The 25537-nt window shown below is 36.7% G+C and overlaps 1 protein-coding gene across 1 annotated transcript in view; it reads right to left on the bottom strand.

Moving 5' to 3' along the window:
* LOC143226975 (uncharacterized) overlaps positions 1–25537 on the bottom strand; it is a 40586-nt gene that overhangs the window by 14260 nt on the left and 789 nt on the right. Inside the window, exons 2-5 of the mRNA XM_076458524.1 lie at positions 22530–22658; positions 16952–17183; positions 5466–5569; positions 328–375 (exon numbers count right to left, since the gene is read on the bottom strand). Of these exons, the coding sequence (XP_076314639.1) occupies positions 328–375; positions 5466–5569; positions 16952–17183; positions 22530–22658 (513 nt within the window). The remainder of the gene's footprint in view (positions 1–327; positions 376–5465; positions 5570–16951; positions 17184–22529; positions 22659–25537) is intronic.

The following is a 25537-nucleotide window of genomic DNA, read 5'->3' as shown; positions in this document are numbered from 1 at the left end:
CATATGAATGAAGTGTGTTATATAATGTTACTTCAGTACCATATGAATGAAGTGTGTTATATAATGTTACTTCAGTACTATATGAATGACGTGTGTTATATAATGTTACTTCAGTACTATAAGAATAAAGTGTGTTACATACTCAAACTTCTTGTAAAACAAGTTGTTTAAAGAGTGTTTCATCTATTTCTTTATTTTTTAATACAAATTATCAAAACAAACAGTAAAAGGTGTACTTGATATCTGCAGGTTATATACATGCAATCAGTCTAAGAACTACAGCTTGTGTACTGTACACATCCAATGTAACACAGGTTGTTAACATACTTTGTTATCTTCAGCTGACTTGTGCCTCTTTTTTTCTTCCTCTTTCTTCTAAAAAAAGAATTTCATGTTTTATCTCAGGTTGATACACTAATAAGATGAGGGTGGGTGAATGGGTTTGGTGTTTTATGAAACAAAGCAACGAGACTATCTGTGCCAAACATCCAGTAAAAAGTTAAAATTAAAGTAAAATTATTGAAATTCATAAAAGGAAATTAAGGTAAAACAAGACAAAGTTGAATTTTTGAATTAAAACTTAAACAGCATGAAACCCAATTTCTATATCTAGTGTACAGCAGTTAGGGAGAAATTACAGTAATACTAGTTTTAAAGGACATTCTGTAACATAAGTTGAATGGTCATAACTTGCCAAGATGACTAACAGATAAGTACAAACACCTGTATTAGTCACCTGAAGTTGGCCTTTCAGTCCTGATTTCGAGTTATTTGACATTACAGCAATTTTCTAATTTCATATCAAACTAGTTGTACCTCAAAAAGGAATCATAAAAGGTATAACTTATGAATTAAAACTTAGTATTAAAAGGTTAATAGCCTTGTTTTTAACAAACAAGGTGCGATAGATTTTAGCACGGAACATCAGTCTTCCTACCAAGAAGTGGAAGAGAGGACACAGAGTATATTTAGTGCCCTTGTACACTTGCTTGATGTGTGGAATAAAGGTCAGCTTACGGAAAAATATAAGCCCAAAGAACTTTACCTCAGGGACCACAGCTTCACCAATACAGAGTTCAGGATCAAGATACCTTGTTGATGGCAAAAGTGCATGCAAACAGTTTTAGAGAGAAAGAAGTTAAACCCATTGCTCTGGTCCACTTCAGTAAATGATCGAGAGCAATGTGTAGTTGCAACTCAATATACTTCATGTTCGACGACTGACATGAGATGTGAAAGTCGCCAACATAGAGCCCATTTGCAACAGTGAGAGGGAGTTGTGCAGTGATGGCATTAATCTTTATACTGAAAAGTGTGACACTCAGAACACAGCCCTGAGGGATTCATTTGAGAAAGGCTTTTCTGATTGACATTTCAAATCAAATCAGATGGTCCATGGTGGAGCGTTATCATTGGAATCCACACTGGGTGGACAAGAGGAGGTTTTTTGATTTGAGGAACCAAACAAGACTAGCATTAACCATCCTCTCTAAAGTCTTACAGAGACAGGTTGTCAAACCAATTGGAAGGTAGTTCAAAGGTATCTTGGGATCCTTCCCAAGTTTAGGAAAAGGGAGTACAATAGCATGGCACCAAGCATCAGGAAAACATTCTCCTGCTGCCAGATCCAGTTAAAAACAATCAGAAAAAATAGCAAGAGAGATGGCGTACCATCTCGTAATGAATATCATTTGGTCTGACTGATGTACTGCCAGACTGATGAATAGCAAGTTGAAGTTCCACCAATGTCAGGGGGTAATTATAGTCATAGAGATGATCAGCCTGAAAGGAAAGAGGCAATCGTTCTGCCCATGTTTTGATGGCTAAGAAGATGGGGGATGAAGCAGAAGTGCTAGATGCATGAAAAAAGCTTTTGCCGAGAGTACTGGCAATGCTCTGGGGGTATCAGCAACTTCCTGGTCATCAGAGACAACGACTGAAAGGGGGGCAGAAGGATAGTGGCCACTAATGTTTCGAATTTTGTCCCGTACGACTTTGGTGGAGGAAATGCAAGAGGTGTACTTAATCCAAGATTCCTTCTGGTTTTGACATCTGATCTGCTGAGCATGTTCACGGGCCTGCTGAAATGCAATGTGGTTTAAAAGTGTGGGATATCTATGAAAGGTATCCTAAGCCAATTTTTGAGCTTTTCTTGTCATGTGGCAGGCAGGCAGGATTCCACCAAAGATGAGGATACTGTGAGAAACATGTCAAGATTTTATGAATACACTGAGTAGTTGCCTGGATAACAGTCAATTACTGTTGCCACACAGTCATCTATCAATGGCTTATGCAAGATGGCAGGAGTAAGTTCTGAGGGAGTAGTGAAAAAAAGACAGTTAGCCTGGTCCAACTTCCATCGAGGCACGTGGGTCGGATGTCACTGACCAGGGTTAATCTCTTTAAAAATTATAGGAAAATGATCACTGCCCCATGGATTACCATTGACTCTCCAAGAAAAGTTAGTGAAAAGTGAAAGAGAGAAGATAGAAAGATATACAGCAGTAAAAGACTGACTAGGTGCATGAAAATATGTATGACAACCAGTATTGAAGAAAGACAGGTTGTGGTCCAAGAGCATATGCTCTATAGCACAACCCCTCCCATCAATACTAGCACAGCCCCAGAGGGGATTATGTCCATTAAAATACCCTAGGATTAAAAATGAAGATGGTAGCTGTTCAATGAAGGTATCAAGGTCTAACTGATTATCAGGAGACAGGTAGGGAGAACAAACAGTGATGGTTCAGGAGACAGGTAGGGAGAACAAACAGTAATGGTTCAGGAGACAGGTAGAGAGAACAAATAGTGATGGTTCAGGAGACAGGTAGAGAGAACAAATAGTGATGGTTCAGGAGACAGGTAGAGAGAACAAATAGTGATGGTTCAGGAGACAGGTAGAGAGAACAAATAGTGATGGTACGACCTAAGGAAACACGAATGGCTACAACCTCCAAGGGTGTATCAAGTGCCAAACACAGGGTGGGCACATGCTGATCAACCAGCAATGCCACCCCACCATTCACTCGACCATCACATGACCTGTCATTTCTATACAAGGAAAACTGCCAAAGAGTGACTGTATCAGCAGGTTTCAGAAGTGTTTCCTGTAAGGAGACAAACAGGATGAAATGAATCAATCAAATCCTTAATGTCATCTAAATTTGATCGAAAACCTCGATAGTTCCACTGGATAAGAGTGGTCAGTGTTATTTATGTGGAGGAGAATGTGGCAGGGAGTCCTTCTTGTTTGAGTCCACATTTTTTTTTTCTTTATTGTATAAAGACCTATCAACCTCAATCATCAACTTTATTAAATATGGAGGGCACAAGATTAAGATGTTTTGCAAATGACTCTGTTGGAGGCACAGAGAGATCTGTCTGCAATCCCGCTGTGGTAGTGGAGTGGAGTGCAGCAGCATGTCTGAGCCTCTCAATAGGTGATATTATTAACAGTCTTTAAGCATTGCATCTCTTTCTCTTCTACCCATTTAGGGCAAGAAATAGAGTAAGAGAGGCAGGGGCCACTACAGTTAACATAGCTTGGCTTCAGGTTGCACTTGTAAGCATCATGGCCTCTACCACCACAAGGAGCACACACCAAAGAACCACGACATGATGTTTCTGAGTGACTAAACTACTGACACTGGAAACATACGAGAGGGTTAGGAATATAGGGCTATACCTTACAGTTCAGATAACCTGCTTTGACTGTGGTGGGAGGATGAGGTGATGTAAACGTTAGTATCAGAACATTGGTAGGTCTGTAATTTCATCTTTATGGATGAAGATTCAGCATACCATAGTAACACCTTGGCAGGAGAAACCAGCAAGGATGTCCAACTGAGGAACGTTCTTTACATCCTTCTCAAGTATAACTCCTCTGGAAGAATTCAAAGTCACATGGGGAGTAACCTCAGTGGGTATATCCCCAATAGCTTTTGATTTCTCAACTATAACTTCTCTGGAAGAATTCAAAGTCACATGAGGAGTAACCTCAATGGGTATATCCCCAATGGCTTTTGACAGAGAAGTTTGGTATACTGTGGTGAAAATGTTTCCACCAAAATGTCTCCAGAGCACAAAGTCTTTACTGACTTTTGGGAGCCAGCAAGTTCTTCTAATTCCTTCTGAATGAAAAATGGAGACATCTCCTCAGAAGAGGAATGGAGAATCAGAAATCAAGGTGTAGAACCTGGCTGTAATTGACTGTACAAAAAAGTTGTCCATGCATGGTCATTTTCCAATGAACTGTTTTTGCAATTCTTTCATTTTTTATTTATCTTGTTAGAAAGAAAGGTATCCATAACAAAGAAGCCACATTTCAGTGCCCTCTGACCCCCCCCACCATGAAGCCCTCTGAGGGGATGCACTACAATGTCAAACAAGGACACTGCAGCAATGCCGGGTTTTGTGAGCATTATACCCAAACACTAGCAACAGATACAATGTCCACAACACCTGTTGAGAACATCAAACACTGGTACTTGCTTGACCCTAGCCCAAGTGGACCAGCCAACTGACTCTAGGGTGGCCACCCCAAGGCTGCTAGTCTACAGGAATTCAAGACCAAAGTGGTGTGTTAGAGTTGGACCCCTCAACCACAAGGATCCTCTCCTCTCCTCTCCTTCATGGATCACTATGCACAGCAAACACATAGGTAAATGTTTAGATCCCAGAGGAGGTAAAATGAAGAAACAGAACCTTCCTTGAAAGGTCCCCTTACCACGTACAGGAATCCACACTGAGGGGAACAAGAGGAGGACAGTTTGCATATACACAGGTGTCACTATATTTATACCAATAGCTATCTAATGGTTACTAGAAAAATTTAGTAGCTGACAAAATCATAGTTTATCTCATGAATGCTATAATGAAGGAATTTTTCTTTGCATAAATAGTCTGTCAAATGTAAAACAAATATACTTGAGCAGAGAATGCTGTACTGACCACCTCATACAAAGGAAACTTGCATTACCTCCTGCAGTATTCCATATATGCTTTACATTTTCTAGTACAGTGATTGCATATGATTTAAATTTCTCACTTACCTAACTAGAAATAAAATTTCGATAAGTAAGTTTTATATTCAACTTTCAAAAAATATAAATTGAGAAGGGAAAAATAATTTCCAATTCGTGTACATCCTTGAAATGAAACTTGACACAAGACACCTGCATGGTGCAATAAAAGAATCCAGTAGCAAAAATGATTCAGTGTGAAGTGTGGAAAGTTTTCCTTAATTAATTATGCAGTAGATTAGATAATAAAGTCACTATAAAGGCCCTTGAACGTTTTTTCACTATTGTTGAATTTGAGCTAAAATATTACATTTTGAAATCACTGCAGACTGAAATCTTGGACACACAGTAACTAAAGAAAAGAAACAATGATACACAAATCTTAATAAAATGTATAAATTTTAAGATTATTGAACAGAAGGAAATATGTATAACTGTCCTCACCTCACTGGCCTTGGAATGGTTTGTTAAACCTGGACTAGGCACAGGGGATCCAGAATTTGTTGATGTGGGTGTGGTAGAAAGGGCTGTAGAATTTTCATCATCTCCTAGTTAAAAGAAACAGGAGATAGACATATCCTAAAATTGTTTTTCAATCAAAGACGTCCAACAACAATTTCTCTGTAAATAAATATAAGATCCCTAAATTTGATTATTAATTTCTTTTTTTACAAACGTTTTATTATCCATCTTAGAGTATTCCTGAGACTAAGAAATTTGCACATTTATGAAACACACAATTGGCTCAATTCTTTCCCAATTTTTTATACATTTCTATGATTTTGGTGAAACAAAGTAATCACCAATACACATTATGTATCTGTTTACACGTTTTTTACTGTAAATATTATAGAATCAAATTTAATAAATTCATTTTTGTAATTATATGTTATTCATGAATAAAAAAATTAAATTTCTTTACTTTATACTAGTCATGGTGCAGCAGCTCAGAAATGGCTCCATGTTTTGTTTTGTTTTACAAGTACATACTTTTAACTTGTAACTCAGTTATCTTTTAACTGATTTAAGATCAAATTGGAGATTTAGACTCAAGACGTCAAACCCTTGACTGACGTAATTGACCATGCCCAAGGTATTATAGATTAATTTACTCTAATCACATATAACAGAAGTTCAATTTGAGGGTACAGATCCTGATGAGTAATAAAATCAAAACAGGTATACCTGTGTCTCATGCTTGGTACTGCTGGTGCACAAAAACCAAGCTAATTTAAAAGAAAGTAAAGGTCTCATAGATTAATTTACTCTACTATTTACAAAAAGAATTAAGTGCCACAGCTATTGAGGATTCCTTCTAGTTTTATTTAATGGAGATAACTAAGCTAGACAAGAAACTTGAGTTTTATTAAATTAAGAACTCAGTATGCTATTGAGGATTCCTTCTAGTTTTATTTAATGGAGATAATTAATAATATGTCTATTGAAAATAAGTGTAAAATTACTGTTCGTATTAGAATTACATTAATGATCTCAAACATTCTCTATGTATTTATAATTTACGATGTTTTCACTTTAGGTAAGAGTTCCATAAAAAGTTTAAATATTTCTAAATAATGCACAAGCAGCAATTTGCTGATGCACAAATTAACTTTCCTTGCACATCAACCTGGGGTGCAGAGTACATAACTTTCCTTGCAATCAACCTGGGGTGCAGAGTACATAACTTTCCTTGCACATCAACCTAGGGTGCAGAGTACACAACTTTCCTTGCACATCAACGTAGGGTGCAGAGTACATAACTTTCCTTGCACATCAACCTAGGGTGCAGAGTACATAACTTTCCTTGCACATCAACCTGGGGTGCAGAGTACACACTTACTACAACAGATTCTTACTTTTGGCTAGATATTCCTGAATACCCTCTAGGTTCAGATCAGAATAGAACACATCAACCTGGGGTGCAGAGTACACACTTACTATAAGAGATTCTTACTTTTGGCTAGATATTCCTGAATACCCTCTAGGTTCAGATCAGAACAGAACACATCAACCTGGGGTGCAGAGTACACACTTACTACAACAGATTCTTACTTTTGGCTAGATATTCCTGAATACCCTCTAGGTTCAGATCAGAATAGAACACATCAACCTGGGGTGCAGAGTACACACTTACTACAACAGATTCTTACTTTTGGCTAGATATTCCTGAATACCCTCTAGGTTCAGATCAGAATAGAACACATCAACCTGGGGTGCAGAGTACACACTTACTACAACAGATTCTTACTTTTGGCTAGATATTCCTGAATACCCTCTAGGTTCAGATCAGAATAGAACACATCAACCTGGGGTGCAGAGTACACACTTACTACAACAGATTCTTACTTTTGGCTAGATATTCCTGAATACCCTCTAGGTTCAGATCAGAATAGAACACATCAACCTGGGGTGCAGAGTACACACTTACTACAACAGATTCTTACTTTTGGCTAGATATTCCTGAATACCCTCTAGGTTCAGATCAGAATAGAACACATCAACCTGGGGTGCAGAGTACACACTTACTACAACAGATTCTTACTTTTGGCTAGATATTCCTGAATACCCTCTAGGTTCAGATCAGAATAGAACACATCAACCTGGGGTGCAGAGTACACACTTACTACAACAGATTCTTACTTTTGGCTAGATATTCCTGAATACCCTCTAGGTTCAGATCAGAACAGAACACATCAACCTGGGGTGCAGAGTACACACTTACTACAACAGATTCTTACTTTTGGCTAGATATTCCTGAATACCCTCTAGGTTCAGATCAGAATAGAACACATCAACCTGGGGTGCAGAGTACACACTTACTACAACAGATTCTTACTTTTGGCTAGATATTCCTGAATACCCTCTAGGTTCAGATCAGAATAGAACACATCAACCTGGGGTGCAGAGTACACACTTACTACAACAGATTCTTACTTTTGGCTAGATATTCCTGAATACCCTCTAGGTTCAGATCAGAATAGAACACATCAACCTGGGGTGCAGAGTACACACTTACTACAACAGATTCTTACTTTTGGCTAGATATTCCTGAATACCCTCTAGGTTCAGATCAGAATAGAACACATCAACCTGGGGTGCAGAGTACACACTTACTACAACAGATTCTTACTTTTGGCTAGATATTCCTGAATACCCTCTAGGTTCAGATCAGAATAGAACACATCAACCTGGGGTGCAGAGTACACACTTACTACAACAGATTCTTACTTTTGGCTAGATATTCCTGAATACCCTCTAGGTTCAGATCAGAATAGAACACATCAACCTGGGGTGCAGAGTACACACTTACTACAACAGATTCTTACTTTTGGCTAGATATTCCTGAATACCCTCTAGGTTCAGATCAGAATAGAACACATCAACCTGGGGTGCAGAGTACACACTTACTACAACAGATTCTTACTTTTGGCTAGATATTCCTGAATACCCTCTAGGTTCAGATCAGAATAGAACACATCAACCTGGGGTGCAGAGTACACACTTACTACAACAGATTCTTACTTTTGGCTAGATATTCCTGAATACCCTCTAGGTTCAGATCAGAATAGAACACATCAACCTGGGGTGCAGAGTACACACTTACTACAACAGATTCTTACTTTTGGCTAGATATTCCTGAATACCCTCTAGGTTCAGATCAGAATAGAACACATCAACCTGGGGTGCAGAGTACACACTTACTACAACAGATTCTTACTTTTGGCTAGATATTCCTGAATACCCTCTAGGTTCAGATCAGAATAGAACACATCAACCTGGGGTGCAGAGTACACACTTACTACAACAGATTCTTACTTTTGGCTAGATATTCCTGAATACCCTCTAGGTTCAGATCAGAATAGAACACATCAACCTGGGGTGCAGAGTACACACTTACTACAACAGATTCTTACTTTTGGCTAGATATTCCTGAATACCCTCTAGGTTCAGATCAGAATAGAACACATCAACCTGGGGTGCAGAGTACACACTTACTACAACAGATTCTTACTTTTGGCTAGATATTCCTGAATACCCTCTAGGTTCAGATCAGAATAGAACACATCAACCTGGGGTGCAGAGTACACACTTACTACAACAGATTCTTACTTTTGGCTAGATATTCCTGAATACCCTCTAGGTTCAGATCAGAATAGAACACATCAACCTGGGGTGCAGAGTACACACTTACTACAACAGATTCTTACTTTTGGCTAGATATTCCTGAATACCCTCTAGGTTCAGATCAGAATAGAACACATCAACCTGGGGTGCAGAGTACACACTTACTACAACAGATTCTTACTTTTGGCTAGATATTCCTGAATACCCTCTAGGTTCAGATCAGAATAGAACACATCAACCTGGGGTGCAGAGTACACACTTACTACAACAGATTCTTACTTTTGGCTAGATATTCCTGAATACCCTCTAGGTTCAGATCAGAATAGAACACATCAACCTGGGGTGCAGAGTACACACTTACTACAACAGATTCTTACTTTTGGCTAGATATTCCTGAATACCCTCTAGGTTCAGATCAGAATAGAACACATCAACCTGGGGTGCAGAGTACACACTTACTACAACAGATTCTTACTTTTGGCTAGATATTCCTGAATACCCTCTAGGTTCAGATCAGAATAGAACACATCAACCTGGGGTGCAGAGTACACACTTACTACAACAGATTCTTACTTTTGGCTAGATATTCCTGAATACCCTCTAGGTTCAGATCAGAATAGAACACATCAACCTGGGGTGCAGAGTACACACTTACTACAACTTACTTTTGGCTAGATATTCTGAATACCCTCTAGGTTCAGATCAGAATAGAACACATCAACCTGGGGTGCAGAGTACACACTTACTACAACAGATTCTTACTTTTGGCTAGATATTCCTGAATACCCTCTAGGTTCAGATCAGAATAGAACACATCAACCTGGGGTGCAGAGTACACACTTACTACAACAGATTCTTACTTTTGGCTAGATATTCCTGAATACCCTCTAGGTTCAGATCAGAATAGAACACATCAACCTGGGGTGCAGAGTACACACTTACTACAACAGATTCTTACTTTTGGCTAGATATTCCTGAATACCCTCTAGGTTCAGATCAGAATAGAACACATCAACCTGGGGTGCAGAGTACACACTTACTACAACAGATTCTTACTTTTGGCTAGATATTCCTGAATACCCTCTAGGTTCAGATCAGAATAGAACACATCAACCTGGGGTGCAGAGTACACACTTACTACAACAGATTCTTACTTTTGGCTAGATATTCCTGAATACCCTCTAGGTTCAGATCAGAATAGAACACATCAACCTGGGGTGCAGAGTACACACTTACTACAACAGATTCTTACTTTTGGCTAGATATTCCTGAATACCCTCTAGGTTCAGATCAGAATAGAACACATCAACCTGGGGTGCAGAGTACACACTTACTACAACAGATTCTTACTTTTGGCTAGATATTCCTGAATACCCTCTAGGTTCAGATCAGAATAGAACACATCAACCTGGGGTGCAGAGTACACACTTACTACAACAGATTCTTACTTTTGGCTAGATATTCCTGAATACCCTCTAGGTTCAGATCAGAATAGAACACATCAACCTGGGGTGCAGAGTACACACTTACTACAACAGATTCTTACTTTTGGCTAGATATTCCTGAATACCCTCTAGGTTCAGATCAGAATAGAACACATCAACCTGGGGTGCAGAGTACACACTTACTACAACAGATTCTTACTTTTGGCTAGATATTCCTGAATACCCTCTAGGTTCAGATCAGAATAGAACACATCAACCTGGGGTGCAGAGTACACACTTACTACAACAGATTCTTACTTTTGGCTAGATATTCCTGAATACCCTCTAGGTTCAGATCAGAATAGAACACATCAACCTGGGGTGCAGAGTACACACTTACTACAACAGATTCTTACTTTTGGCTAGATATTCCTGAATACCCTCTAGGTTCAGATCAGAATAGAACACATCAACCTGGGGTGCAGAGTACACACTTACTACAACAGATTCTTACTTTTGGCTAGATATTCCTGAATACCCTCTAGGTTCAGATCAGAATAGAACACATCAACCTGGGGTGCAGAGTACACACTTACTACAACAGATTCTTACTTTTGGCTAGATATTCCTGAATACCCTCTAGGTTCAGATCAGAATAGAACACATCAACCTGGGGTGCAGAGTACACACTTACTACAACAGATTCTTACTTTTGGCTAGATATTCCTGAATACCCTCTAGGTTCAGATCAGAATAGAACACATCAACCTGGGGTGCAGAGTACACACTTACTACAACAGATTCTTACTTTTGGCTAGATATTCCTGAATACCCTCTAGGTTCAGATCAGAATAGAACACATCAACCTGGGGTGCAGAGTACACACTTACTACAACAGATTCTTACTTTTGGCTAGATATTCCTGAATACCCTCTAGGTTCAGATCAGAATAGAACACATCAACCTGGGGTGCAGAGTACACACTTACTACAACAGATTCTTACTTTTGGCTAGATATTCCTGAATACCCTCTAGGTTCAGATCAGAATAGAACACATCAACCTGGGGTGCAGAGTACACACTTACTACAACAGATTCTTACTTTTGGCTAGATATTCCTGAATACCCTCTAGGTTCAGATCAGAATAGAACACATCAACCTGGGGTGCAGAGTACACACTTACTACAACAGATTCTTACTTTTGGCTAGATATTCCTGAATACCCTCTAGGTTCAGATCAGAATAGAACACATCAACCTGGGGTGCAGAGTACACACTTACTACAACAGATTCTTACTTTTGGCTAGATATTCCTGAATACCCTCTAGGTTCAGATCAGAATCAACCTGGGGTGCAGAGTACACACTACAACAGATTCTTACTTTTGGCTAGATATTCCTGAATACCCTCTAGGTTCAGATCAGAATAGAACACATCAACCTGGGGTGCAGAGTACACACTTACTACAACAGATTCTTACTTTTGGCTAGATATTCCTGAATACCCTCTAGGTTCAGATCAGAATAGAACACATCAACCTGGGGTGCAGAGTACACACTTACTACAACAGATTCTTACTTTTGGCTAGATATTCCTGAATACCCTCTAGGTTCAGATCAGAACAGAACACATCAACCTGGGGTGCAGAGTACACACTTACTACAACAGATTCTTACTTTTGGCTAGATATTCCTGAATACCCTCTAGGTTCAGATCAGAATAGAACACATCAACCTGGGGTGCAGAGTACACACTTACTACAACAGATTCTTACTTTTGGCTAGATATTCCTGAATACCCTCTAGGTTCAGATCAGAATAGAACACATCAACCTGGGGTGCAGAGTACACACTTACTACAACAGATTCTTACTTTTGGCTAGATATTCCTGAATACCCTCTAGGTTCAGATCAGAATAGAACACATCAACCTGGGGTGCAGAGTACACACTTACTACAACAGATTCTTACTTTTGGCTAGATATTCCTGAATACCCTCTAGGTTCAGATCAGAATAGAACACATCAACCTGGGGTGCAGAGTACACACTTACTACAACAGATTCTTACTTTTGGCTAGATATTCCTGAATACCCTCTAGGTTCAGATCAGAATAGAACACATCAACCTGGGGTGCAGAGTACACACTTACTACAACAGATTCTTACTTTTGGCTAGATATTCCTGAATACCCTCTAGGTTCAGATCAGAATAGAACACATCAACCTGGGGTGCAGAGTACACACTTACTACAACAGATTCTTACTTTTGGCTAGATATTCCTGAATACCCTCTAGGTTCAGATCAGAATAGAACACATCAACCTGGGGTGCAGAGTACACACTTACTACAACAGATTCTTACTTTTGGCTAGATATTCCTGAATACCCTCTAGGTTCAGATCAGAATAGAACACATCAACCTGGGGTGCAGAGTACACACTTACTACAACAGATTCTTACTTTTGGCTAGATATTCCTGAATACCCTCTAGGTTCAGATCAGAATAGAACACATCAACCTGGGGTGCAGAGTACACACTTACTACAACAGATTCTTACTTTTGGCTAGATATTCCTGAATACCCTCTAGGTTCAGATCAGAATAGAACACATCAACCTGGGGTGCAGAGTACACACTTACTACAACAGATTCTTACTTTTGGCTAGATATTCCTGAATACCCTCTAGGTTCAGATCAGAATAGAACACATCAACCTGGGGTGCAGAGTACACACTTACTACAACAGATTCTTACTTTTGGCTAGATATTCCTGAATACCCTCTAGGTTCAGATCAGAATAGAACACATCAACCTGGGGTGCAGAGTACACACTTACTACAACAGATTCTTACTTTTGGCTAGATATTCCTGAATACCCTCTAGGTTCAGATCAGAATAGAACACATCAACCTGGGGTGCAGAGTACACACTTACTACAACAGATTCTTACTTTTGGCTAGATATTCCTGAATACCCTCTAGGTTCAGATCAGAATAGAACACATCAACCTGGGGTGCAGAGTACACACTTACTACAACAGATTCTTACTTTTGGCTAGATATTCCTGAATACCCTCTAGGTTCAGATCAGAATAGAACACATCAACCTGGGGTGCAGAGTACACACTTACTACAACAGATTCTTACTTTTGGCTAGATATTCCTGAATACCCTCTAGGTTCAGATCAGAATAGAACACATCAACCTGGGGTGCAGAGTACACACTTACTACAACAGATTCTTACTTTTGGCTAGATATTCCTGAATACCCTCTAGGTTCAGATCAGAATAGAACACATCAACCTGGGGTGCAGAGTACACACTTACTACAACAGATTCTTACTTTTGGCTAGATATTCCTGAATACCCTCTAGGTTCAGATCAGAACAGAACACATCAACCTGGGGTGCAGAGTACACACTTACTACAACAGATTCTTACTTTTGGCTAGATATTCCTGAATACCCTCTAGGTTCAGATCAGAACAGAACACATCAACCTGGGGTGCAGAGTACACACTTACTACAACAGATTCTTACTTTTGGCTAGATATTCCTGAATACCCTCTAGGTTCAGATCAGAATAGAACACATCAACCTGGGGTGCAGAGTACACACTTACTACAACAGATTCTTACTTTTGGCTAGATATTCCTGAATACCCTCTAGGTTCAGATCAGAATAGAACACATCAACCTGGGGTGCAGAGTACACACTTACTACAACAGATTCTTACTTTTGGCTAGATATTCCTGAATACCCTCTAGGTTCAGATCAGAACAGAACACATCAACCTGGGGTGCAGAGTACACACTTACTACAACAGATTCTTACTTTTGGCTAGATATTCCTGAATACCCTCTAGGTTCAGATCAGAATAGAACACATCAACCTGGGGTGCAGAGTACACACTTACTACAACAGATTCTTACTTTTGGCTAGATATTCCTGAATACCCTCTAGGTTCAGATCAGAATAGAACACATCAACCTGGGGTGCAGAGTACACACTTACTACAACAGATTCTTACTTTTGGCTAGATATTCCTGAATACCCTCTAGGTTCAGATCAGAATAGAACACATCAACCTGGGGTGCAGAGTACACACTTACTACAACAGATTCTTACTTTTGGCTAGATATTCCTGAATACCCTCTAGGTTCAGATCAGAATAGAACACATCAACCTGGGGTGCAGAGTACACACTTACTACAACAGATTCTTACTTTTGGCTAGATATTCCTGAATACCCTCTAGGTTCAGATCAGAATAGAACACATCAACCTGGGGTGCAGAGTACACACTTACTACAACAGATTCTTACTTTTGGCTAGATATTCCTGAATACCCTCTAGGTTCAGATCAGAATAGAACACATCAACCTGGGGTGCAGAGTACACACTTACTACAACAGATTCTTACTTTTGGCTAGATATTCCTGAATACCCTCTAGGTTCAGATCAGAATAGAACACATCAACCTGGGGTGCAGAGTACACACTTACTACAACAGATTCTTACTTTTGGCTAGATATTCCTGAATACCCTCTAGGTTCAGATCAGAATAGAACACATCAACCTGGGGTGCAGAGTACACACTTACTACAACAGATTCTTACTTTTGGCTAGATATTCCTGAATACCCTCTAGGTTCAGATCAGAATAGAACACATCAACCTGGGGTGCAGAGTACACACTTACTACAACAGATTCTTACTTTTGGCTAGATATTCCTGAATACCCTCTAGGTTCAGATCAGAATAGAACACATCAACCTGGGGTGCAGAGTACACACTTACTACAACAGATTCTTACTTTTGGCTAGATATTCCTGAATACCCTCTAGGTTCAGATCAGAATAGAACACATCAACCTGGGGTGCAGAGTACACACTTACTACAACAGATTCTTACTTTTGGCTAGATATTCCTGAATACCCTCTAGGTTCAGATCAGAATAGAACACATCAACCTGGGGTGCAGAGTACACACTTACTACAACAGATTCTTACTTTTGGCTAGATATTCCTGAATACCCTCTAGGTTCAGATCAGAATAGAACACATCAACCTGGGGTGCAGAGTACACACTTACTACAACAGATTCTTACTTTTGGCTAGATATTCCTGAATACCCTCTAGGTTCAGATCAGAATAGAACACATCAACCTGGGGTGCAGAGTACACACTTACTACAACAGATTCTTACTTTTGGCTAGATATTCCTGAATACCCTCTAGGTTCAGATCAGAATAGAACACATCAACCTGGGGTGCAGAGTACACACTTACTACAACAGATTCTTACTTTTGGCTAGATATTCCTGAATACCCTCTAGGTTCAGATCAGAATAGAACACATCAACCTGGGGTGCAGAGTACACACTTACTACAACAGATTCTTACTTTTGGCTAGATATTCCTGAATACCCTCTAGGTTCAGATCAGAATAGAACACATCAACCTGGGGTGCAGAGTACACACTTACTACAACAGATTCTTACTTTTGGCTAGATATTCCTGAATACCCTCTAGGTTCAGATCAGAATAGAACACATCAACCTGGGGTGCAGAGTACACACTTACTACAACAGATTCTTACTTTTGGCTAGATATTCCTGAATACCCTCTAGGTTCAGATCAGAATAGAACACATCAACCTGGGGTGCAGAGTACACACTTACTACAACAGATTCTTACTTTTGGCTAGATATTCCTGAATACCCTCTAGGTTCAGATCAGAATAGAACACATCAACCTGGGGTGCAGAGTACACACTTACTACAACAGATTCTTACTTTTGGCTAGATATTCCTGAATACCCTCTAGGTTCAGATCAGAATAGAACACATCAACCTGGGGTGCAGAGTACACACTTACTACAACAGATTCTTACTTTTGGCTAGATATTCCTGAATACCCTCTAGGTTCAGATCAGAACAGAACACATCAACCTGGGGTGCAGAGTACACACTTACTACAACAGATTCTTACTTTTGGCTAGATATTCCTGAATACCCTCTAGGTTCAGATCAGAATAGAACACATCAACCTGGGGTGCAGAGTACACACTTACTACAACAGATTCTTACTTTTGGCTAGATATTCCTGAATACCCTCTAGGTTCAGATCAGAACAGAACACATCAACCTGGGGTGCAGAGTACACACTTACTACAACAGATTCTTACTTTTGGCTAGATATTCCTGAATACCCTCTAGGTTCAGATCAGAATAGAACACATCAACCTGGGGTGCAGAGTACACACTTACTACAACAGATTCTTACTTTTGGCTAGATATTCCTGAATACCCTCTAGGTTCAGATCAGAACAGAACACATCAACCTGGGGTGCAGAGTACACACTTACTACAACAGATTCTTACTTTTGGCTAGATATTCCTGAATACCCTCTAGGTTCAGATCAGAATAGATGAACTCGTTTTCTTCAAAGTCTGGCTCTTGAGAAGATTCAATGTAGTACTCTATGTCATCCTTTATCTTCTTTACCTGATCCACATCAATAGTGCTGTTGTCTAGCATTCGCATCAATGTTTCCAACTGCTTGATGTGGTATCGATGTTTCTCCACGTGGTCTCTTAGCTCTTCTAACCTGTCCTGTTTCTGAAAAACTGCTCTTGTGGCTTACTTTTGACTATTACTTACATATAAATTTGTCACAAGTATGTTACTAATTGTATTCAGTTAATTGACCAATAAAAACCAACCTTAATAAGTAAATTACTTATAGAAAAGTTAAAAAATGTTATTATTGGTCCATGTAGTTCAACATGTAAATATAGTAAGATGACAAATGACAGTTTAAGGAACATGTTGTAGAAAAAAAGAAAATCCTCATAACATTAATCAAATTGTTTCAATTTAAGCCTTTAATCTCTCAGTATTTTAATAATGCACCGAGTTCAATACAACCAATAAATCATTGAGATCAAGAGTACATTATTTTTACAAAAAATGAGTACAAAAATATACAGTAAGTACTTAAGGATACTTTCTACACTGAAACCATGCTTATAGAGCCTTAAAACTACAAGGAAAGTTTTGAATAACATTTGGAGGCAAGAATCATGTGTAGTAAATTCTACTCTCTGTTTGTAATGTTTTTCCACACATTATTTATTCATCTATATCTTAAGAAAAAGAACTGAAACTTAAGCTCCTATAGATAAATAGTAATATCTACACTTACACACTTTGTAACATCTATACTTCTAAATTCTGACCACTCTTAGAAGATACCATTCAAATACCCCCATAAGCCCAGACTTGTATAGAGCCATATCCTGAATGTTTTCTTTCACTTTTATTACTTTAGATAATTCTTCTTGCAAACACTGTAAACAAGCTATTAAATCCTCTAGTGGTGTGTTCTAAGAGCCAGGTTTATAATAAACTCTGCCAAAACCTTCATTTATTGTGGCAACACATAGTTGTTTTGTAATGACGAGAAAACCCACTTGTAGAGAAAATTATATATTTTAAAATGGCTGGTATGGGTAGAGAAAGCACTAATAGGAGGAGCAAACAACGTTTCGACCTTCTTTGGTTATCCTCAGGTTCACAATGACCAAACGTTGTTTGCTCCTCTATTAGTGCTTTCTCTACAATACCAGCCGTTTTTAAAAATATAACATACTTGTTTGTTGTTGATGGGGTCATGTAAAAAATCTAATGACAGGAGGAGTGATTCACTGCTTTATGTTTGTCATGTTGTTACTTGAGCCAATAACAGTGGCATAAGCATAGAAAACAGATGTGAAAAGGTTAGAAGACAGTTTGGTCTGTTTTGAATTTCGCACAAAGCTACTCAAGAGTTATCTGCACTACCCGTCCCTAATTTAGCAATGCCAGACTAGTGGGAAGGCACCTAGTCACCACCACCAACTCTTGGGCTACTCTTTTATCAATGAATAGTGGGACTGACCATCACATTATAACTCCCCTATGGCTGAAAGGGTAAGCATACTTGGAGTTATGGGGATTTGAAACAGCGACCCTCAGATTATGAGTCAAGTGCCTTTAACACCTAGCCATGCTGAGCTGTTTAGAAGACAGACACATTATCAACAATACTAAAGATGATAGAACAACACTACTCATTTTATTTGATAGTTTTATGGTGGTTACAACTTCTGTCCAAATGATCAAATGCTTATGAGTTAGGGAAGAGAAAGTAATAGATAAAATTTAAAGTTTTAGTGAAAATGAACATTTCATATTTGTTTACGAGGATTAAGAGATTAAATAAATGAAATATGATATTTTTTAGGTAAAGGAGTGTTTTAATCTTAAATTGATAATTTTGTGCTCAGAGCAGTAAATATTGTCTCCACAATTTTACAAATAAATTTTTTCCTATATCTAATAACAAAAAATTAATTCCCCAAGATATCCCAAATTTATTTTCAAAAGCATTACTGGTAGTGTAATAATAAAGTTAAGTATGTAATAAGTGAAGCCTGTTAAACCTAAGATATACATTTTTCATCTGGTTAGAAAACTATAATGAGAGAGAGTTGAATGTTCTCTTACTCATACTGATTAAATAAAAATAGTCATACAACAAATGTACAAATTATAAAATATAGAACTATTCACATATCAAACCTGAAAATTACATCAATACAGTGATCAAAGAGAAAGGATAAGATAAACTAGTGTTAAAGTTATACCTCACCTATAAGATAAACTAGTGTTAAAGTTATACCTCACCTATAAGATATACTAGTGTTAAAGTTATACCTCACCTATAAGATAAACTAGTGTTAAAGTTATACCTCACCTATAAGATATACTAGTGTTAAAGTTATACCTCACCTATAAGATAAACTAGTGTTAAAGTTATACCTCACCTATAAGATAAACTAGTGTTAAAGTTATACCTCACCTATAACATATACTAGTGTTAAAGTTATACCTCACCTATAAGATAAACTAGTGTTAAAGTTATACCTCACCTATAAGATATACTAGTGTTAAAGTTATACCTCACCTATAAGATATACTAGTGTTAAAGTTATACCTCACCTATAAGATAAACTAGTGTTAAAGTTATACCTCACCTATAAGATATACTAGTGTTAAAGTTATACCTCACCTATAAGATATACTAGTGTTAAAGTTATACCTCACCTATCAGATATTCTAGTGTTAAAGTTATACATCACCTATCAGATATTCTAGTGTTAAACTTATACCTCACCTATAAGATATACTAGTGTTAAAGTTATACCTCACCTATAAGATATACTAGTGTTAAAGTTATACCTCACCTATCAGATAAACTAGTGTTAAATTTATACCTCACCTATCAGATATACTAGTGTTAAAGTTATACCTCACCAATCAGATATACTAGTGTTAAAGTTATACCTCACCTATAAGATATACTAGTGTTAAAGTTATACCTCACCTATAAGATATACTAGTGTTAAAATTATACCTCACCTATAAGATATACTAGTGTTAAAATTATACCTCACCTATAAGATATACTAGTGTTAAAATTATACCTCACCTATCAGATATACTAGTGTTAAAGTTATACCTCACCTATAAGATATACTAGTGTTAAAGTTATACCTCACCTATCAGATAAACTAGTGTTAAATTTATACCTCACCTATCAGATATACTAGTGTTAAAGTTATACCTCACCAATCAGATATACTAGTGTTAAAGTTATACCTCACCTATAAGATATACTAGTGTTAAAGTTATACCTCACCTATAAGATATACTAGTGTTAAAGTTATACCTCACCTATAAGATATACTAGTGTTAAAATTATACCTCACCTATAAGATATACTAGTGTTAAAATTATACCTCACCTATCAGATATACTAGTGTTAAAGTTATACCTCACCTATCAGATATACTAGTGTTAAAGTTATACCTCACCAATCAGATATACTAGTGTTAAAGTTATACCTCACCTATAAGATATACTAGTGTTAAAGTTATACCTCACCTATAAGATATACTAGTGTTAAAGTTATACCTCACCTATAAGATATACTAGTGTTAAAATTATACCTCACCTATAAGATATACTAGTGTTAAAATTATACCTCACCTATCAGATAAACTAGTGTTAAATTTATACCTCACCTATCAGATATACTAGTGTTAAAGTTATACCTCACCTATAAGATATACTAGTGTTAAAGTTATACCTCACCTATAAGATATACTAGTGTTAAAGTTATACCTCACCTATAAGATATACTAGTGTTAAAATTATACCTCACCTCTTTATCACTTTTCTTCTTTTTGAAACCAATCATTAGGGACTCACACTCACTCTCAAACTGGTCAACTTGTATGTTTAGAGACTCTATGAAGTCTAAGGAAACAAATACATCTCTAAGTGTTCTTTATTACTATTAATATAAATCTGTTTTTTATGGTTCAACAGATGTTACAAGCAGTTCTACCCATCTTGAACAATAAGGACTGTTACTAATACAAGCAGTTCCAACCCATCTTGAACAATAAGGACTGTTACTAATACAAGCAGTTCTACCCATCTTGAACAATAAGGACTGTTACTAATACAAGGTGTTCTACCCATCTTGAACAATAAGGACTGTTACTAATACAAGGTGTTCTACCCATCTTGAACAATAAGGACTGTTACCAATACAAGCAGTTCTACCCATCTTGAACAATAAGGACTGTTACTAATACAAGGTGTTCTACCCATCTTGAACAATAAGGACTGTTACTAATACAAGGTGTTCTACCCATCTTGAACAATAAGGACTGTTACTAATACAGGTGTTCTACCCATCTTGAACAATAAGGACTGTTACTAATACAAGGTGTTCTACCCATCTTGAACAATAAGGACTGTTACTAATACAAGCAGTTCTACCCATCTTGAACAATAAGGACTGTTACTAACACAAGGTGTTCTACCCATCTTGAACAATAAGGACTGTTACTAATACAAGGTGTTCTACCCATCTTGAACAATAAGGACTGTTACCAATACAAGCAGTTCTACCCATCTTGAACAATAAGGACTGTTACTAATACAAGGTGTTCTACCCATCTTGAACAATAAGGACTGTTACTAATACAAGCAGTTCTACCCATCTTGAACAATAAGGACTGTTACTAACACAAGGTGTTCTACCCATCTTGAACAATAAGGACTGTTACTAATACAAGGTGTTCTACCCATCTTGAACAATAAGGACTGTTACCAATACAAGCAGTTCTACCCATCTTGAACAATAAGGACTGTTACTAATACAAGGTGTTCTACCCATCTTGAACAATAAGGACTGTTACTAATACAAGGTGTTCTACCCATCTTGAACAATAAGGACTGTTACTAATACAAGGTGTTCTACCCATCTTGAACAATAAGGACTGTTACTAATACAAGGTGTTCTACCCATCTTGAACAATAAGGACTGTTACTAATACAAGCAGTTCTACCCATCTTGAACAATAAGGACTGTTACCAATACAAGCAGTTCTACCCATCTTATTATTGACATGAGGAATTACAACAGCCCCCCCACAAAGTTTCATGTACACAAGTAGTTCTAACTGGCTTAAACAATTCTTACCAAGAGGAGCATTTCAATCTATTAAAACAACACAATGAACTTCATTCTAAACTCTCATATTTACTAACTAACAAATCACTGTTCAGTAATACTTAGTTCTTTTTCACATATTTTAGTTTAAGAATCTGTAATAATACTATTTTATTATTAAAAATAAACAGCTACAATCAAATTGTTTTCAACTTAACTGTATACATTAAATATCTGTTTATATAAAAATAATAATTGTCAGTGTGGTGGTTATAATAAGTAAAAAGAACAGGTTTGAGTTTGGTTTACAAAGAATATTAGTATTTTAGTATAAATATTTAGCCCCATAATTACACATTTACATTCGTTTCTATTTAAGTCTTACTTACAGACAGCCAATTAGTTGTCTCATCTTTTTCTTTCTGTGCAGGATCAACTTTCTGTGCTCCCCCTAACCCTTCTTTGGAATACGCTTTGGTTTTGGTTTCCCTTTCTACTACTTTAAACCTCTCCATTTGCTGAAAAACAAAGGAAAAATGGTTTGGTTAATACACATGGTGTTATTTTTATTATAGGTAAATATACAATGGTTGAATGAAACATCATGGATATGATTGTTAACACCAGGAAATAGCTTAAACACATAGATAGGAATGAATGCATTACCTTGAAACAAATTTGAATATGCAAACACAGCCAATACAAAATTGAGGTGGATCAGACGGAACTACTCATTCACATGGTTTGGTGTTAAGCAGGTACTCTACTGCCACCACTTTTTAAATGGGTATGCACAGTAACGAACTACACATTCACATGGTTTGGTGTTAAGCAGGTACTCTACTGCCACCACTCTTTAAATGGGTATGCACAGTAACGTGTAGATGACATTAACACAGCAGGGTCACTGACAAAAACGGAGAACTCTTCAAGTATCATAAAGCATGAAGTTTTTTTTTTAAGGTTGGGTAAAGGCATGAGGGGAGACTGTGTGTCACTGGTATATATGGGGTAATCAAGCATGTATCTTAGTAGTTATGACAAAAAAAAGCATTTACTGGGCATAAGAAATGTTTTACTTATGGTACTTACACAAAACGTATGGTCACAAGCAATTTTAGTTACAACATCACCTTAACCCCCTCTCTATACAAAGCCTATAAAAGACAAGTACAAAAAGAGAAACTACAACAGTAGGTCAAAAGTTAGTCTTCAAGAAAGAAATAAACTGGTGTTTATTTTATATCATTTTATCATGCTTAGCAGTTATCAATTTACAACCACATATAGTAGATGTCCAAAGGTTTCTACAATTATAAAGAATAAAACTTAAATTAGGAAAAGGCAAATGGTTTCAGAGGAAGGTTACAATGAAATATCTAAAGAGTGGGTCAAAGATATTCAAACTAAAATTCAAAGTCTTATGTCTAAAAATAAGGACAGTTTAATAAGAAAAAAATTGATTTCTAATTGTGAAAATAATCCTTCTTAATGACTATAGCAGTATTCTAACAGCTCGTACTGATAAGTCAACAGTCTCTTTGTTACTGCTAGCTCTGACACACGGGTATTTATAATAAAGGCAATTTAAAAATAAATCAAGAAGATATAATAATAGGAAATAAAAACTACATTGGTGTGACATTGACAACTTTCTCTACTGTAACATTATATGTGATTTTCCAGGTTGTAAGAAAAATAATTAAATTAACAAAAGTTGCAAAGTGCAAAAATATGTAGTATTGTTAGTAAATATATTAATATTTCAGAAAATAGAAAGGATATGAGGTTTTTATTTTATATTCTGTGGTATCAGTATAATTATTTATAAATTTTACATTATTCAAATGTATACATAAAACCTAAAAAATTTTTTGTCTGATATCCTCCATGTGCAAAAATTTTAAAAAGGTTAACAACTTATATTTAGTAGCAACTGAGTTCAAAGGTCATCAAAAGAGATAGTTGTTTCCTTTATTTCTTGATTTATTATTCTATATTTTAAAAAAAAGTTTAATAATTTATTTCAAAATAGTAATAATCTATATACATATGTAATAATTGATATGTGACTGTATATTACACAACACTAGTCTACTACAACAATCCAAAACAGAAAAGACTAAAGATAAGTTTCATATTATAGTATACGTAACACGAGTGCAGTGCACATGCAGAGTCACTGCAACTTATGTAATGTTAACTACGCACTGGACAATCTATATAAAATACATATACGTAATTAAATAATTACATCCAAATGAAGCTGAATGAATAAATAAAATTATGAAGAAGGACTGTGTTAAAAACAGCAAATCCCAACCTCTGATCAATTATATTATAACCATAAAAGTTTAAGCCATAAAGGAAACACATTAACATGAAACAAAATATGCTGCATATTTTTAAAAAGAATTCTAGGGTACAAGCTACAACGTGGTATTATAAAATGTATTCTAGGTTTTAGTGGTGCCTGTGGAAACAGGAACCACAATGTGGTGGGGACAAACCATCTGTCAGTCTCAACCTCCAATTCATGTGTCACACATAAGAAATTAGGAGAGCAAGATGTGGGTGTTCAAACCTACAACATCCCATATATATCACTCTTTACTGCCTGCAGACAGCTGTAGGAAGGTGACTGCTCTCCCAAGTTAGAAAAACATAAACATAAAAAGATGAAAAATAAAAAGGTAAGTAATATAAAACTTGAAGTTAGTATTCCTACCCCCAGTATGTAGAGACACTAATTAACACAACATTAATAAAGTGATAGTTTACTGTGCTCTTATATGTGGCTTAAAGTGTACATCCTCATAAAGTAATGTCAAGTTCTTAGATGACCTTACTTTAACTTCAAATTTTAGTAACTTTTAATCACATTTCTCTGATTTTACTTTTTGTATTTGTTTAATACATTTTTGTATTTATAACATAATAATTCAATAATTTTATCTAAATTTTTTTATTAAATCCATTAGCTATTAATTTTCATGTTAGTGTATCAACACTATTAATAAAATATTGTAATTTATTACAAATTTTACAATTTCAGAATAACTGTTATGTTTATGATAGATGGGAATGACACATTACAATGTAAGGAGGGTAAACAATATCTGAATAATTGTGAAATTATAATGTTTATGATAAATTGGTACAGTACATTACTATGTAAGGAGGGTAAACAATCTGAATAACTGTTAAGTTATAATGTTTGACAGATGGGTACAGTACATTACTATGTAAGGAGGGTAAACAATATCTGAATAACTGTGAAGTTATAATGTTTATGATAGATGGGTATGGTACATTACTATGTAAGGAGGGTAAACAATAACTGATTAACTGTGAAGTTATAATGTTTATAATAGATGGGTGTGACACATTACTATGT

The sequence above is a fragment of the Tachypleus tridentatus genome, chromosome 9 (genome assembly GCF_004210375.1).
Source record: "Tachypleus tridentatus isolate NWPU-2018 chromosome 9, ASM421037v1, whole genome shotgun sequence".
NCBI lineage: Eukaryota > Metazoa > Arthropoda > Merostomata > Xiphosura > Limulidae > Tachypleus > Tachypleus tridentatus.
Note: the sequence above shows the minus strand (reverse complement) of the source record. Positions and strands in the feature narration are given on the sequence as shown.